This window comes from Spermophilus citellus, assembly GCF_964194105.1.
Source record: "Spermophilus citellus genome assembly, chromosome: 2".
Taxonomy (NCBI): domain Eukaryota; kingdom Metazoa; phylum Chordata; class Mammalia; order Rodentia; family Sciuridae; genus Spermophilus; species Spermophilus citellus.
Genome location: NC_138183.1, coordinates 239954420 through 239970353, shown reverse-complemented (window position 1 = coordinate 239970353; position 15934 = coordinate 239954420). Strand labels below are relative to the sequence as shown.

Sequence of the window (15934 nt, the reverse complement as noted above, 5' to 3'; positions counted from 1 at the left end):
CAGCCTCTACACACACATTCTGGGGAAATCCCAGTTCTGCCGCACAATTCACGTTCCAAAATGCTTTCTCAATTCCACGAGAACTCAACAGGAACTCAGGCAGCAGGATACGCCCTATTCCCAGCAGCAATAACCTTAAACCTGGAACTTCCCTAAACCCAGAATGTCTTAAACCGGGAACGCCTTAAACTTGTCTTAAACCGGGAACGCCCTAAACCCAAGGAGCGGGATACTTCCTAAAACCTGCAGGATACACCCTAAACCTGGATCCACCCTCGTCCTTGAGCAGGGTCACCTTTCTCAAACACACATGCAATGTCACAGCGAATTTCCAAGGCAAGTCCATTTAATATGGGGTACGCTGGCAAGGAAATTTCGATGTGTCATTCCTATTTGGCACTGGCCCTCAGCACCTTAGGAAGTGTGAAAGTGAAATCTAAAGAAGAAGGTTAGTAGCAAGAAAATAAAGAGGAGGTAATCTGGGGTAGAAAAGTAAGTGAGAAGACAGTAGAGTACATAAAACAAACACACATATATATTAAGAAAAATTTTAAAATGTTAAAATAGTAAAAATTGGAGGGAAAAAAGCATGTACAACACAAATGTAATATAGCATTCAGTCATCTCTGTCCTCAATATCCTAATTCATGCAACATTCTTGGTTTCACATATGTTGGGAATGTGAGGGCAGGAAAATAGGGAGAGAGAAGAAAAAAACATTCTTGAAGGAAGAAGCAAGGATTGTTTCTGTTGGAGATCAGTATCTTTCCTACTTCCCTTCTCCTCCAATAGTTGGGGTCATCTGTTGTTACCTGGTATCTCTGCCCTCAGGATGGTGAAGGTAACCAGGGAGGGAGGGTTGGTCCCCTAAGGGAGTCTGCTCCACAAGGTTCTCTTCTTGGGCCCGCTAGTGATATGTGAGTGCCTGGTCTCATCTCCTTATCTTGCCTGAAGACCTCCCAGTTCCTAGTCTCTGTGTTAGTCTCTAAACTGCATCACACTCACCTTCTCCCTTACTGCCTCCTAATCAGGGACCTTTTTCTCTGGGGCTCTTTGTGGGTGCTGCACTCCTGCACCACTGATAATTGTTATGTATTGGGCAGTCACTGTGCCATGTTAGTATCTTATGGGGAGAGGAGGAGGTAGAAAATGGGTACTTGGCCATTAGAGTTCCAAACTGGGAGTTGCCCCCACTAAAGATGGTGTTGAAAGTGACCCAAGATGGAGGCAGTTGCTTTCATTGATTGGGTTTTTGGTTTGGTGAGTTAGCTGAGTGATGGTGTTGGAAAATTAGCTCAGAGACAAGCTCTGTGGTGTGCAGTGTGTGGCTGTTGGCTGTCTTTAGAGCCTGTATGAAGTTCCCAGATGGAGGCAGGATACCACGCATAAGGGGCTATATACATTGCCAGAGTCCCAAGATGGAGGTGACTGTGGAGAGCCACACATTGATAGGTGGGTGTCCACATGGGATTGGCAGCTGGAGATCCCACACTTGGGTAGCTGCTGGCTGTCTTGCGTGGAAGCTGTGTCCAGGGTTTCTGCTGGGATGGGTTGCTGAAAGTTCTGCATGGGTGCTAATGCCAATGATCCCTTTCAGGTACCCTGTAGTCCTGAGTAGGCGAGTTGTTGAGAGACTTACTTGGATGCTGAGGCCGGGAGACTTGCATAGGCATGGTGGTTGTGATTCCTGAGTGGAAGCAGGAATATTGCTCACAGAGGAGCAGTATTCTCACTACTTGAGTTCCAGATCACAGAGTAACACATAATGCTGCCTCTCTGTGGCCCGCCATCTTGGATCCCTTGGTAATGGTTTTTGAGTCTTAACTCTCCATGAACAGTTAGTAACTCTCCATTAACTTGTTTCTTTGTTCATCCAAGCTTTGATATTTTCCTTTTAAACATCATTTAACATATTTTGTTAGATATATGCTTAAGTATTCCATTTTTGGAAGCATTGGAGTAAATGGTATTGTGTATTTAATTTCGTCATCCACTTATTTGTGGCTGGTATATAGGAAAGTGAACGCCATTTGCATATTAAGCTTGTATCCTGCAGCTTTGCTGTAATCACTTATTCCAGATTTTTGTAGACTTTTGGTTTTTGTTTTTTGGATAGTCTTCACAGATTATCATGTTATTTGAAAACATATTAAAATTTGTTTCATAAGTATGCATTTCTTTCTATATGGTGCCTAATTAATTTTGCGGACACTGTCAGTACAATGTTGAAAAGCAGTGGTGAGAGGAAGAATCCTTGCTGTTCCTATCTTACAAGAAAGGCTTCTGTTTTCTCTCTGCTGAGGATGATATCAGTTATAGGCTGCTTTGTAGGTAATTTTTTTTTTTTAATTTTAGGAAATTTTCTTCTATTCCTCATTTATTGATAGTTCTTTTAAAAAAAGAGCTGAGTGTTGAATTTTTAAAATGCTTTAACTGAATCTGTTGATATAACAATGTAATTTTTCATCTTTATCCTTTGGTTTCATTCATGCCATTAATTGATATTTGAATTCTAAACCAGCCTTATGTATTAGATCAGTTGGTCATGGTGTGTGATTGTTTTTACATTATCAAATTGAATTGCTAATAGTTTGTTGAAATTTTTTGGAAACTGAAAGTGGAAATAAATCCTCCTAATTCTCATTTAAAAGAACCTTAATAGTTTCAAATTCCTGAGAGAGATCTGTAATGCCCTGAGGGTTTGTTTTTGTCATGTCTTAGACTTTTCTCTTTTCCGTCTACTATGCTTAGTTGTTCCCATTATTATTTTGTGAGTGTGTTACAAAACATAAATCTGATGCAGTATATCTATAATCTTATTTTCTGTTTCATTAAATTTATTTCTCCATTTAATAGCATAACATAAGAAATAAATAGATGTTCTACTATTTTTCAAAACACTAATGAACAAAAGGATAAATAATTAGTTAATATAACTACATCATAACTCTTGAAAAATATCCCAAATCCCAAACAAAATGTGAGAGAAAATTGTGTATTAGGTAAATGAGAAAAAAATTGGTTTAGAAGTGTGGAAATAAATGATAAATTCATCTTCAATGAAATAAACTCACTAAACTGATACATTATTTTTGTCAATTATCATTTTGTCAACTTTCCCATGTATCTGAAACTTTTGTTGTTGTTGTTGCATCTTCTTGACCATAGTAAAGTGATTGATCTATTGGCATGTTTACAGATGTAAACTTGTGGGAATTCCCAGTGAAAGTGATTAAGGAGGACTCAGTCTTGGATCCATTCCAGGGCAGGACTCCATGGTTAATGTGGTTTCATGGTATAAAACCCACAATAATCCCCATCCTTGTCAGGTAAAAAATACTGTTCTTTAAGGGCCTAATGTAATTATTTGAAAAGATGCTTCAGTAAGCTTAAAGCATTATCTACTTGAAGTGCAACAATGCTGTCTCCTAATCTATAGCACAACTATTTGTCTATACTAACACCAACAGAGACTCACTACAGAAATGAATAGTAGTTATTAATAAAGTTACTGGAAGAAAGAGAAATGTTCCTTGTAAAACAAAAAGGTTAGTTGCCATCTTCCTATATGAACATGTGATTTGTTTGCCTTTTTCAGAAATTATGCTATTATGGAAATTCTTAATTTTTTTCTATTTTCAACATGGAATTCATTTGAAATTCATATACACTGCTGGTAATGATTTTCTGCAAATGTTAGAAGATTCTGGAGACAATGAACTGATATAGATGTATTGATATATATATATATATATATATATATATATATATATATATATATATATATACACACACAGAAAAAAGATCATTTTTTTTTCTCATGTATCCTGGGTTGAAAAGAGATTTCCATCTACTAATGAAATAAAACATTCTCTTTCAAACTGTAGACAAGATTCCAAAAGTAAGACTTTTAAAATTGATAGTAAAAACTAGACTTTGCAATTGCTTGAATTTTTTATTATATAGGAAATTGTATCACTTAAAGTTGCAAGAATTAAAATGTTGGGGAAAACTGCTGTGGGTAGATAATGGCTGGTCAGTTTGTAAATTAGAGTTGTCACCAATAAATTTAAAAATTGAAGGAATGAATTCTTCTACTATGTTCAAGATTTGTGCTTCATCTGGAATAGTAGAGGTAACAAGAGGATTTCTCAGTCAGCATCAAAATTCCATCCACTGAATACATAACCCTGGTGCAGACTCAGCTTTAATGAGAATGTGACACTCTGTGATGCCTTGAAGTTTACCTAATTAGGCTGATGTTACAGAAGGTAGGTGCTATGTACACACTAGTTGGTTGAATAAAATAATAAAAAATTGAATGCAGAACATACCTTTTTTCAATATTTCCCTTTATTTTAGAGATTGTGGTAATTACTCTGGAATCTGAAGTTAGCATCTACTAAAGAACAGATGCAAATACAGTGATAGAAAATCATAATGAATATTTGAGCAAAAGATTTGAGCAGATGAGCATGGATAATTGTTAAGAGATGAATTCAGGCAGTTAGCAGGACCATGTAATCTAAAGGCAGGGAAGCCATGACTATAGGTTGAGCATGTGATAAAAATCCTATAGGAATTTGAACAAGTGAGCGATTTGATCTGAATAAGATTAAACATATAATTTGTGTTCCTTCTGGAAATTGGCTTACTGGGGTCCAAGATGAAAATAGGTAGAACTGAAAAGTGGCTTTTGCAGTAGATCAAAGATATATTTGGTTGCAATGAGAATGATCAAATTTATAATATATCAGAAAGGGAGTGTCCTAGTTTAAGGCAAGAGAGTTTCTTAAGTGTATGAAGAAATAGCATGAAAGGAATAATAGATGGATATCCATTATGTGTCAGAATGTCAGTATAGGGACTAAAAAGTTATCTAGAAGGAAATATCATTTTATTAGATAAAGAAAACCTCAGGAGGAAGATTTATCATGAAAAATTAAAAATTCACTTTTGTAAATATTAAATGGACATCTAGTTGGAGATGTGAAGTAAATAGTTGCAGATAACTTTTTAAATTAGGGGAGAGACAGTGGTGAGAACAACAAATTTCATCATTCTTTGAGCATTTGCAGGTTAGGAAAAGGGAGAATGTTCAAGCAAAGACCCTAAAAGGAAGGTTCAGTAACTTGGAAGGATATTTGATAGTGTGATGGCTATTGGTCACACATTGTGTCACATGAAACGAAAACTTTTTTAAAAACGTTTTGTTCCTTTCCTCCTTACTTACTTTTTCCTCAAATATATGTTGAGATACTAACCTCCAGTACCACATAATATGAAGTGTGTGTATGTGTGTGTGTGTAGGATCCTTGCAGAAGTTGACAAGTTAAATTAAGTTCATTAGGGTTGTCTTTGATCTAATAGGATTGATGTCCTATTAGAAGGGAAAATTTGGACGTAGGGAAATGATACATGAACACAAAACTTGTATCTATGAATCAAGGAGAAAGGGTCTTTGCTTTCCTTAATGTCTTGCAAAGCAAGTAATACAGCACAGATTTTGATTCTGAATTCATTGCATGCCAAATTCTCAAACAACAGATGTCCTTTAAATTAAGTAGTTGGCTAATTTATCACAGCAACTCTAACAAAAGAACATGTATTTTGGTACTGGGAAGTGGGGTGCAGCTACACAAAATACCTAAAAGTATGGATGTAGCTTTGGGACTGGGTAATGGGCAGATGGTTGGAGGAGAATTGTGATCCGTGATAGAGAGAGCCTATATGAAGAGACTGGATGCACTATGAACATCAAAAGGTGATTCTGGTCAGGGATCTGAAAGAGAAAAAGACAACTGCACGAAAAGCCTCTCTTGTGCTAGAGAACACACACTTCTTCATGAGCAGAATGCTCCTAGAGATATGAATGGCAAGGTACTTCTGGTTGAAGTCCAGTGAGTAAGAAATAAGTGGAAAGTGGAGGAAAAGCTGTAATTGTTATTGATTTACAGTCATAGAACTATAAATGAATATACTGACTTTAGGTCTGTAGTTTTACATTTTATTTTTGCCACTGTGAATATGAAAATTACCTTAAGTGAATCTTTGGTATTACACCTTATAACTTTATGTTTGGTGCATTTTCTCATAAAATTCATTTTTCATTTCTCCTTGTTGTTTCACATCTCCTTTAATCGCATAAAGTATGGCTTCCTGTGAGAAATTTTCCCATAATCCAGTGGATTTATGAATTCCCACACTGTGAATTAACAGCATGACATAAATAAGACACTTATTATGACAATGATCATGTTGTCCTTTAAATCCTGATCCCTTCACTGTGTATGGAATCACTTAGGGCAGGTAATGCTGTCTTATTTCACTGTTCCTGATATGTGCTGTAGATAGCTTGACACAGGTTGTTGCTTCTTATACATAATTCAGAGAATGAATGGATTAAGATTGAGATTATAATACTTGTAAGAATTTTTCATTGTTTTGTAGGTGAACTGCTTTATTATCTGAAATCAGGACCCATAAAAGACTAGATGGATCATAGGAACAATGTAACTTACTTTGTCCTCTTGGGCCTCACACAGAATCCACAGGAGCAGAAAGTACTTTTTGTTATGTTCTTGCTTTTCTACATCTTGACCATGGTGGGAAATCTGCTCATTGTGATGACCATAACCTTCAGTAAGACCCTGGGCTCACCAATGTACTTCTTTCTTGCTAGCTTGTCTTTTATGGATGCCATTTATTCTACAGTTATTTCCCCCCAAATGATTTCAAACTTATTCTTAAGGGAAAACATCATATCCTTCGAGTTTTGTATGACCCAGCTTTTTACAGGACACTTTTTTGCTGGGGCAGAGGTCTTTCTTCTGTTGGTGATGGCCTATGATCGCTATGTGGCCATCTGTAAGCCCCTGCACTATTTGCTTATCATGAGGCCATGGGTATGTGTTGTACTGCTGGTAGTTTCCTGGGTTGGAGGATTTTTGCACTCAGTAATTCAGTTGGGCACTATTTATGGGCTCCCATTCTGTGGCCCCAATGTCATTGACCACTTTATATGTGACATGTACCCTTTATTGAAACTTGTCTGTATTGACACTTATGTCATTGGCCTCTTGGTGATGGCCAATGGGGGACTCATCTGCACAACTGTGTTTCTGCTCTTACTCATGTCTTATGGTGTCATCTTCCACTCTCTGAAGAACCTGAGTCGGGAAGGGAGGCGGAAAGCTCTCTCCACCTGTGGCTCCCACATCACGGTGGTTGTCTTCTTCTTTATTCCCTGTATTTTCATGTATGCACGACCAGCCAAGACTTTCCCCATTGACAAGTCACTGAGTGTGTTTTACACAGTCATAACCCCCATGTTGAACCCCTTCATCTACACTCTGAGAAATTCAGAGATGACAAATGCTATGAAGAAACTCTGGGGAGGAAAAGTCATATCAGCTAGTAAATGAGTGAGTTGCCCACTATAGGGCATGATATTTTATCACAAAAGTGTTTTTAGGAAGCATAACATTTGTGAAACTTGAATTCTAACTTCCTTCCCCTCAATAGTATTCCTGGTAAATACAATTGAAGGATCAACTATGTATTTGTGCTACTAATAGTTTACCTACTGTAATGTAAACTCTGTAATGTCTGTTTATCACTACTAGAAAGTTCTAATGCACATGTAGTATAAAGTCTATCAAAACATGTACTAACTTAATGAATAAATTTTTGGAATCATTACACTGATGTTACTTAATTTTTGTATTTATCCTTATCCCTTACTTTGTTGTTCCTTAACTTATTTTTAGACTTCTTTTTATGATGCTTCTTTTTGTTAGGTTTAAATATTTAAAAGCTATGTAAACTTACCTTCATTTTATTTTAGTTGTATATGTAAATTTTAGTCCAGTAATTTTATTTGGTAAAATAAAAAAAATGAATGTTTAACAGAGTATAACATTAAAAGTAGAACCCACACAACTTGGTAAATTGTAGAGTGGGGCACACTGGTGCACTCCTGTAATTCCAGGGACTCGGGAGGCTTAGTCAAGAGAATATAGAGTTCAGAGCCATTCTCAGGAAAAGTGAGGCAGTAAGCAAACTCATTAAGACCATGTCTCTAAATAAAATATAAAATAGGGCTGGGGTTGAGTGCCTCAGTATGCCCCACAAAAAATTTTGTAGAAATCTACCCCTCCCACATCAGGGTCTCTCAGTGCTAGTCTCAGATGCAGGCACTAAACTCTTTTTCTCTTTCTTCAGATAAAGAGTCTTATCATTTGTGACAACTTGGGGGAAATATGAGGACATTATGCTAAGTGATATAGGCTAGACACAGAAAGACAAATATTGCATAATATCATTTATATATAGAATCCAAAGTAGCCACAGTCCTGGGGCAGAGTAGAATGTTGGTTGTCACAGGCTAGAGGGAGAGGAAACAGTGATGATTTTTAAAAATTGTAATGTACATTAGACTGGAAAATGTCTTCTGTTATCTATGTTATTTCTGATGTAGTATTAACTATAGCTATCATGCATGATAACGATAGTACTATAGGTATAGTTAATAATACTATATAGTTAATAATATTATATACTTGAAACTTGATAAGAGTGTAGATAAGTGTTCTCATCATAAAGATATCATACAACTATATGCACTAATGAAGACAATTAAAGGATTGAAGACAATTAAAAAGGGTGTTAAAAGAAGTCATTCATATGGATGGAAAATGATACCATTTAGAAATATGAGTTTATGAACAGAAAACAGATTACCAGAAATAATAAGTTCATGATCAAACATGAGTTTACTGATTTAAATCTCTTTAAAATATGATTATTAAAATAATAGTAATGTAACTATATTGTGGAATTTTAACCCAACCCCCAAAACTTAAATAAATAATTATGTTTAATAGGTGATTAAAGGAAATAAAAAGGAAAAGAGACATAAATAATCCAAAATAAGTATAAAAAAGTAAAATAATAAAGAACATACAGAACTCATAAAAAAATGATGATGTTTGAATTAACTATACCAATAGTTACATCAATGTAAATGGTCTAAATATTACATTAAAATGTAGAGATTACAGACTGTAAGAAAACTAAGACTTTCTTACATGCTGCATCCACAAACACACCTTAAGTATAGAGTAAGGAATAGATTTAAAGTTTTGGTAGTTTCCATTTTCCTGGGGAATCATTCATTTAATTCAGATTATAATTTATTTTACTTAATCCAGATTCCTATATTTTTAGAGCTGGTAAAAATGCTAAATGTTTAAAAAATCTTTTTTTTTGTATTCTTTGTGTCAAATTTATGTCAAATTTGAAATTTGTTCCTCCATTATTTTTTGTAATTAGAATTGAGAGTAATTTATTCATTTTCTCATATTGTTCTTATTTTTAATCCAACCAATGAGACCATAGGTATTGCTGTATTTTGAATATGGAGTGCTTCCCACATGCTTATTTGTTAAAGACTTGGTCCTCAGTAGGATACTAGTGGAAGGTGGTTAAAACTTTTAGAGGTGAGAGGTAGTGGTAGGTTTTAGGTCATTGGGAGGCAAGTTCTAAAAGAGGATTGTGGAAAACTGATCCCTTACTTTTTCTCCTTTTTTTTTTTGAAATGAACTGAACAGTTTGCTCCAGCACATGGTCTCCACAGGCCCAAAGCAAAGGGACCACTCAGTCATGGCCTAAAACATTAAAACTGTGGCCCAAAATAAAATTTTGATATTTGTCACAGTAATGGAAAACAGACAAGTGAACATATAATAGTTTTGATTATATTTTCTAATGGAGGAAACCTATTTTATCTCTGTTTCTAAAAGTTTTAAATGAAATGATTTAAATCTTTTATTTCTTTTTAAACAAAATAAACTCTTCTGACATTAAGTTTTACTTAGAGTACTGAGCTAAAACTCCATTGTTTTAAATAATTTTTCATTTGAATCATTTTACATATTTTGGATTTTAATTTGTTACTCTTTTACCAAAGAACTTTTAAAAACAGGACTTTGAGAAGTAGCAAATAGAAAGTAATAATTTGTTTCTACCAGAAATCTCACTCTAGACATATCTAATTTATCTTAAAATATTCAGGCATGGTTAATACTCTCATTATAAAAACAAACTAAAAAGCATATTATACATTACTATGGATCTGATAGATGCTGTTTGAATAGTTTATACATTATGCTGTGTTATCAAACTTCTTGATTTATAAATTATTCCACTTAAGGCAGGAAAAAAAGAGGATTCTGTATATTTAAAGTAGCATTCTCAAAGTTACAAAATCATACATAAGAAGTCTAACCCTAGTCACCTCTCTTCGAACTATGTGTGATCTTGCTTAAAATCCACATTAGGCTACATTGACAATGTTTTGATCATTTAATCTCACCTCTTATCTCCATCTGTTTGCAGACCTCATCACCATCTGTATGGCTCTGGGTCATCTAGATTCTTGATGCTGAATGTCTTCAATAGTTTTGAAAAATAAGAAAATTTATTTATTTTTTAAAGTAGTTTTAGGTTCACTGAAATTTTAGCAGAAATTACAATCTTTTTATGAAGTCTCATCCTCTTCAGTTTCTCCCTTGGTCCATTTTCTGCTGTTCTAACAGAATAACTGAGACTAATTTTCTCATGGTTCTGGGAGCTGGGAAGCCCAAGTATTGTGGGGTGTCCAGCATCCTGCCAGGATAAGTTCCTGCTCAGGAAGTGTGAGCTGCCTGAGAAATTAAAAAAAAAAAAAATCTGAACCAATTAGTAAGAAATAGAGACAGCCAGAAATTAGATGTAAAAAGTGGAGCACCTGTAGGTGTTCCAGCCCTGATAGGAGCTGAAACTGAACAATTGAAAAAGGGTCTTAATTCTTTATTTAAGTGGTTTACATCAAAGGTAGAGAGAATGTTTCAGAAGGAGGAGGTCTTGCTTCTCTATGTGGCAGGGGTCTTGCAGTAAACAGGTTGATTGGCATTTTGGCAAATCACACCCATCTCCTAGAGGCTGTGTGGCTCCAGTAGGTCACCCCATCTCCAATGCTGTGCTGAACTTGTGATGGAGCTGGGTAGGAATGCCGCAGTCTTGGCTGGGCACAGAATCATGAGCTACTCACAGCTTTGTAGATTCAAACAGCAATTCTTTATTCCCGAACTTACACCGGCCTCTACACACACGTTCTGGGGAAATCCCAGTTCTGCCGCACAATTCACGTCCCAAAATACTTTCTCAATTCCACGAGAACTCAACGGGAACTCAGGCAGCAGGATACGCCCTATTCCCAGCAGCAATAACCTTAAACCTGGAACTTCCCTAAACCCAGATTGTCTTAAACCCAAATTATCCTAAACCAGGATACTTCCTAAAACCTGCAGGATACACCCTAAACCTGGATCCACCCTCGCCCTTGAGCAGGGTCACCTTTCTCAAACACACATGCAATGTCACAGCGAATTTCCAAGGCAAGTCCATTTAACATGGGGTACGCTGGCAAGGAAATTTCGATGCAATGCGTCATTCCTACTTGGCAATGGCCCTCAGCATAGGAAGCTACATGGGCCAAGCATTCTCAAACCAGCAGGGTTGCTGCTAGGAGTTCTCTATACCAGGCTTTTCTGCCTAATGGCTTAAACGTTGTTTTAGTTCACTCACAGTTCATGGATGGGTTTCCACACCCAAGAACACGGCACTGACATCTGGAGATAGTCTGTATAGAATGAGACAGCAAGAGAAGACTGAGCTTACCTTTTTCAGGATCCTTCCCTAAAATAACCAACTCACTCCAGGACAACAACATTAATCCAGATTAATCAAGACTCTCTTAAGCATCTCACCTCTCAACGCCTCTGCATTATTTCTACCACCTGCCATTTAGGAGACACATTTAAACCATAATACACACTTTCAACTTCCCACACCATATTGCTTCCTTTTACAATTCATTAATCAACAATGACATCATCCAAGATTCCCAGTTTACATTTTTTTTTCTGTCTTGGCTTTCAGAGTTGTACTTTCTAAAGTTTGGGAAGAACATGTAATGATGTTCTTACAGCATCTTACAGACTAAATTGACTGAATTACAAATCCTGTATGCTTCACAACTACTAAAATTTTTACTTTTTTTCACAATTTTGGACTTTTCTGAAAGTCATACAGTTACAACCACACAACTTTTCAGACCGGTTTCTTCACTTGGTAATATACTTTTAAGTTTTCTCTAGGTCTTTCCATGGCTCAGTATCTGAATTTTTTTAGTTACAAATAATATTTTTTTTGTATAATGGTCCTTACCTTATTGTTGAGCCTCTAAATGCCAACTTTCTTGCTTCTGAGATATGGCAGTTACAAGCAAAGAAGGCAAAACCCAACACATGTGCAGGTTTCTGTGTGAGCATAAGCTTTTGGTTCATTTGGATGAATACCAGGGAGTCCAATTGCTTGATTGCATGGTAAGAGCATTTTAGTACATGAGAAACTGTCAACCTGTCTTCTAAAATGGGCAATATATTTGTCTCCTCTGAGATCACCTTCTATTCTCTTTCACCAACACTGAATGTCTTGATTACATAGCTTTGTGGCAAATCTTGATCTCAGGTAGTGTTCACTGTCCAATTTTTTTCTTCAAAAGACACCACCCTTGGCATGGTGATACCCCTTTGGTGTTTTTGACTCAGAATGTAAACTTCATAATTAGTTTTTCAACATCTATAAAATAAAGGTCATAAGATTTTGATTGTAGAAAAAATCAATCCTGGGATAACTTACCTTGACAATGTGCATGAGCAGGAGATGTGTTTTCACATACCGTTGTAATTGCCCTCAGAGAGATCTTGTACATATTTTATTAGGACTATATCTAAACATTTCATTTTGGAGAGTACTAGAGTAAGTGTTACTGTGTTTTTAATTCAACTTTCAGTTGTGCATTGCTGACATACAGGAAATTCATTGATATCTGCACATCATCCTTTTGTATTTCAGCTTTACACTAATCATTTATAGAATTATTTGGGATTTTCTACATAGATGTTGTCAACTGAAAACAAGGATAGTTTTATTCTTCTAATTAGCATAGCTATTTTCCCTTGTCTTATTGTATTGGCTGTGACTTGAGTATAATGTTGAAAAGCAGTTAAGAGGGACATCCTTCCCTTGTTCCTGATTGCTATGGTTTAGATATGAGGCATCCTGCCCAATCTCCTGTGTAAGACAATGCAAGAATGTTAGGAGGTGCAATGATTAGCTCATAATAGTCTTGATCTAATCAGTGGAATAATCCACTGACATGGAGTAACTGGGCAATAGCTGTAGGAAAGTAGGGTGTGACAGGAAGACAAAGGTTTAGTTATAGCAACATAAAAGCTGACTAAAACTGACCTCACCAGGAAAGCTCCTAGACTCTCACTATTAAAGATGATGTCAGTTTTTCTTTGCTTTGAAAATGCTCTTTTTTGAACTTTGGAAACTTTTCTTCTATCCATAGTTTACAGAATGTCCTTATAGTGAAGGTGTTAGAATTTTATTAAATATCTTTTCTGTAAATATTGATATAATCCTGTGATTTTTCTTTTTTTATTCTATGGTATGATGGAATAGGTTAATTGAATTTTTAATGTTGAACCATGCTTGTTTATCTGAAATAATTTCAGTTAGTCGTGATGTGCAATTCTTCTTCCATGTTGCTGGATTTGGTTTGCTAATTGTTGAGATTTTTTGTTGAATTAACAGGAAGTCCTCTTTACTCTCATTTGAAAAGAGCTTTCAAAGTAGTCCAAATTCCTTAATAAGATCTGTGATGTCACTCCAGGCTTTTGTTCTTGCTCATATCTTAAAAACTTCACATTGTTCTGTCCTCTCCCTGTCTTCCTCCCTTCAGGTTTGATGACAGCACAGCATTGAAATCGCCCAGCTCTCTTCCACATTGCATCTTCCCACAAGTGACCACGTACCCATAGGGGCAACTGACTTCCCATCCTTGGACTTTAGTTTAAATATCACATTTAAAAAGGCCTTATCCAATCACTTTATTCAAAACTGTGTCATTCACTTTTTTTTTTCTGTCACAATAACCTATTATCCAATCAGAGATTGAAGCTCCTATTTTTAGTTACTATTATTTTGTGGCTCTACTAGAAGATGTAAAGCTGATGTAATTAGGATTACATTTTTATTCTTTCTTATGTTTTATTAACTATTTTATCATCATCTAATGTCATGTTATCTGAAACCAAATAGTCAAATAGATGCTCTTTAATTTTGTAGAAAAACAAAGAATAAATAGAATAAGTATATAAATAACTAGTTGCTACAGCTGCATAAATCTTTTAAATACATTTAATCTCAAACTCATAGGGAGACAAATGAAGATTCTATAAAGAGAAAATGAAAATTTTGCTCTGGCACAGAAAAGGAATAAGTGATAAATTCAATCTCATTGAAATAAACTAATGGGAATGATATTTTATCTTAATTATCCTTGCCATAATGTATCTGAAACTCTTTTGCCTGGTTATATCCTTGTTACTCTAGTTAGGTGTTTTCTGTATTGCATCTTGACACATAAATGTTATTTTAAGAGTATCTGGAGATCCCCAGGGAGTGTAATTAAGCAAGAATCAGCTTGGACATGTTCCAGTTTCAGGGATTCATAATTAACGTGTCTATGGTATAATATCTTTAGTGATCTTCATCCCTGCTAGGTGAAAGCAACATTCTCTTAGTAACAGTTATAATTTAAAAAAAAACATGGCTCATTATTCTTAAGCATTTGAAAAGGCTCAAGAATACTCCATCCATATATGAAGCAAAAGTGTTTGGCATTACCAGGACAAGAGGAGACAGATTAAAAAGCTGAATGGTATTTATTAAAGTTACCAGAAAAGACCTAGAAAACTTTTTTTTAATTCTAGATATGATATTCCTATGTTGAAATTATTTGTTTGCATTTTTAGTTAAGCATCTTAATATGAAAATTTTAATTTAATTCCTTTGAACACTACCACAATCGCTCATTATTTTCACTTGAGAGAAAATGGATAAACATGATTGTGTGATTTTAAATGTATTTTCCAATAATAAGAAAGCTTTTATTTTTCTGTGTTCATGCTGGATTGAAGAGGGACTACTCAATATTTCTGAGTGAGACAAAATTTCCTCCTTCAAATTGTAGACAAACCCCCAAAGGTAAAACTTTATACTGAGTAGCAGAAATCAGACTTGGAGATTGTGTGAATATTTCATTACACAGGAAATACATCTCTTGAGTATGTAAGAAAATGTGGATAAAAACCTCTAGAGGCAGAAAGTGGCTATTCAGATTGTATAAGATCACCACAAATATATTCAAAAAATGAAAATTTATGTTAGAAGCCATGTTATATTTTCAATACTTTTGCTTCCATCTGGGAAAGTAGAGGACCCAAGGCAAAAAGCTGATTCCTCATTCAGCATGGATGTGTCTTTCCTATAATAACATGAGTCTAGTGTAGACCGTGAGCCTTATTGAGCTAGTGGACACTCAGTGATGGCTGGACGTTCACCTCATGTGAACAGTGTGACTGGATATAGCGTTCTATGAACACTTGTTGGTTGGAAAAATGAAAAGACAGAATGTATCACACACTTTTGTACAATAATCACTGTTACTTCCAAATTTGTATTGTCTGCTTCTGGTCTCTGAGATTAGCATCTGTCCAAGAGCAAATGGTAGATGTGGCAGGCGGCTCTTGCAGTTGATAGGGGATATAAGGGGATGGAATGAGAATGATCACATTTAGAAGATGTTATAAATACAAAGCCAAGGGGACTTAATGAATGTATAAATAAGCAATGTAAGAAGAATAAAGGAAGGTTGAACACTGTCAGAATCTGACCTAAAGGATAAGACAGAAAGAAGTACCCTTTAATTAGCAAAATCTAGAATTTAATCTAGACAAAATCTGGAATTACTGTGAAA

General features: G+C 35.5%; 2 protein-coding genes across 2 annotated transcripts in view; one reads left to right on the top strand and one right to left on the bottom strand.

Moving 5' to 3' along the window:
• LOC308638592 (olfactory receptor 4C11-like) overlaps window positions 1–15934 on the bottom strand; it is a gene marked incomplete at both ends in the record, with an annotated part of 413029 nt that overhangs the window by 186846 nt on the left and 210249 nt on the right. The gene's annotated exons all lie outside the window — the stretch shown is intronic.
• On the top strand, window positions 6495–7424 carry LOC308639143 (olfactory receptor 4A47-like; the record flags this gene model as incomplete). Its single annotated transcript, XM_081277193.1, has 1 exon — window positions 6495–7424. One exon carries the CDS (start codon window positions 6495–6497, stop codon window positions 7422–7424), a length of 930 nt encoding a protein of 309 aa, XP_081133319.1.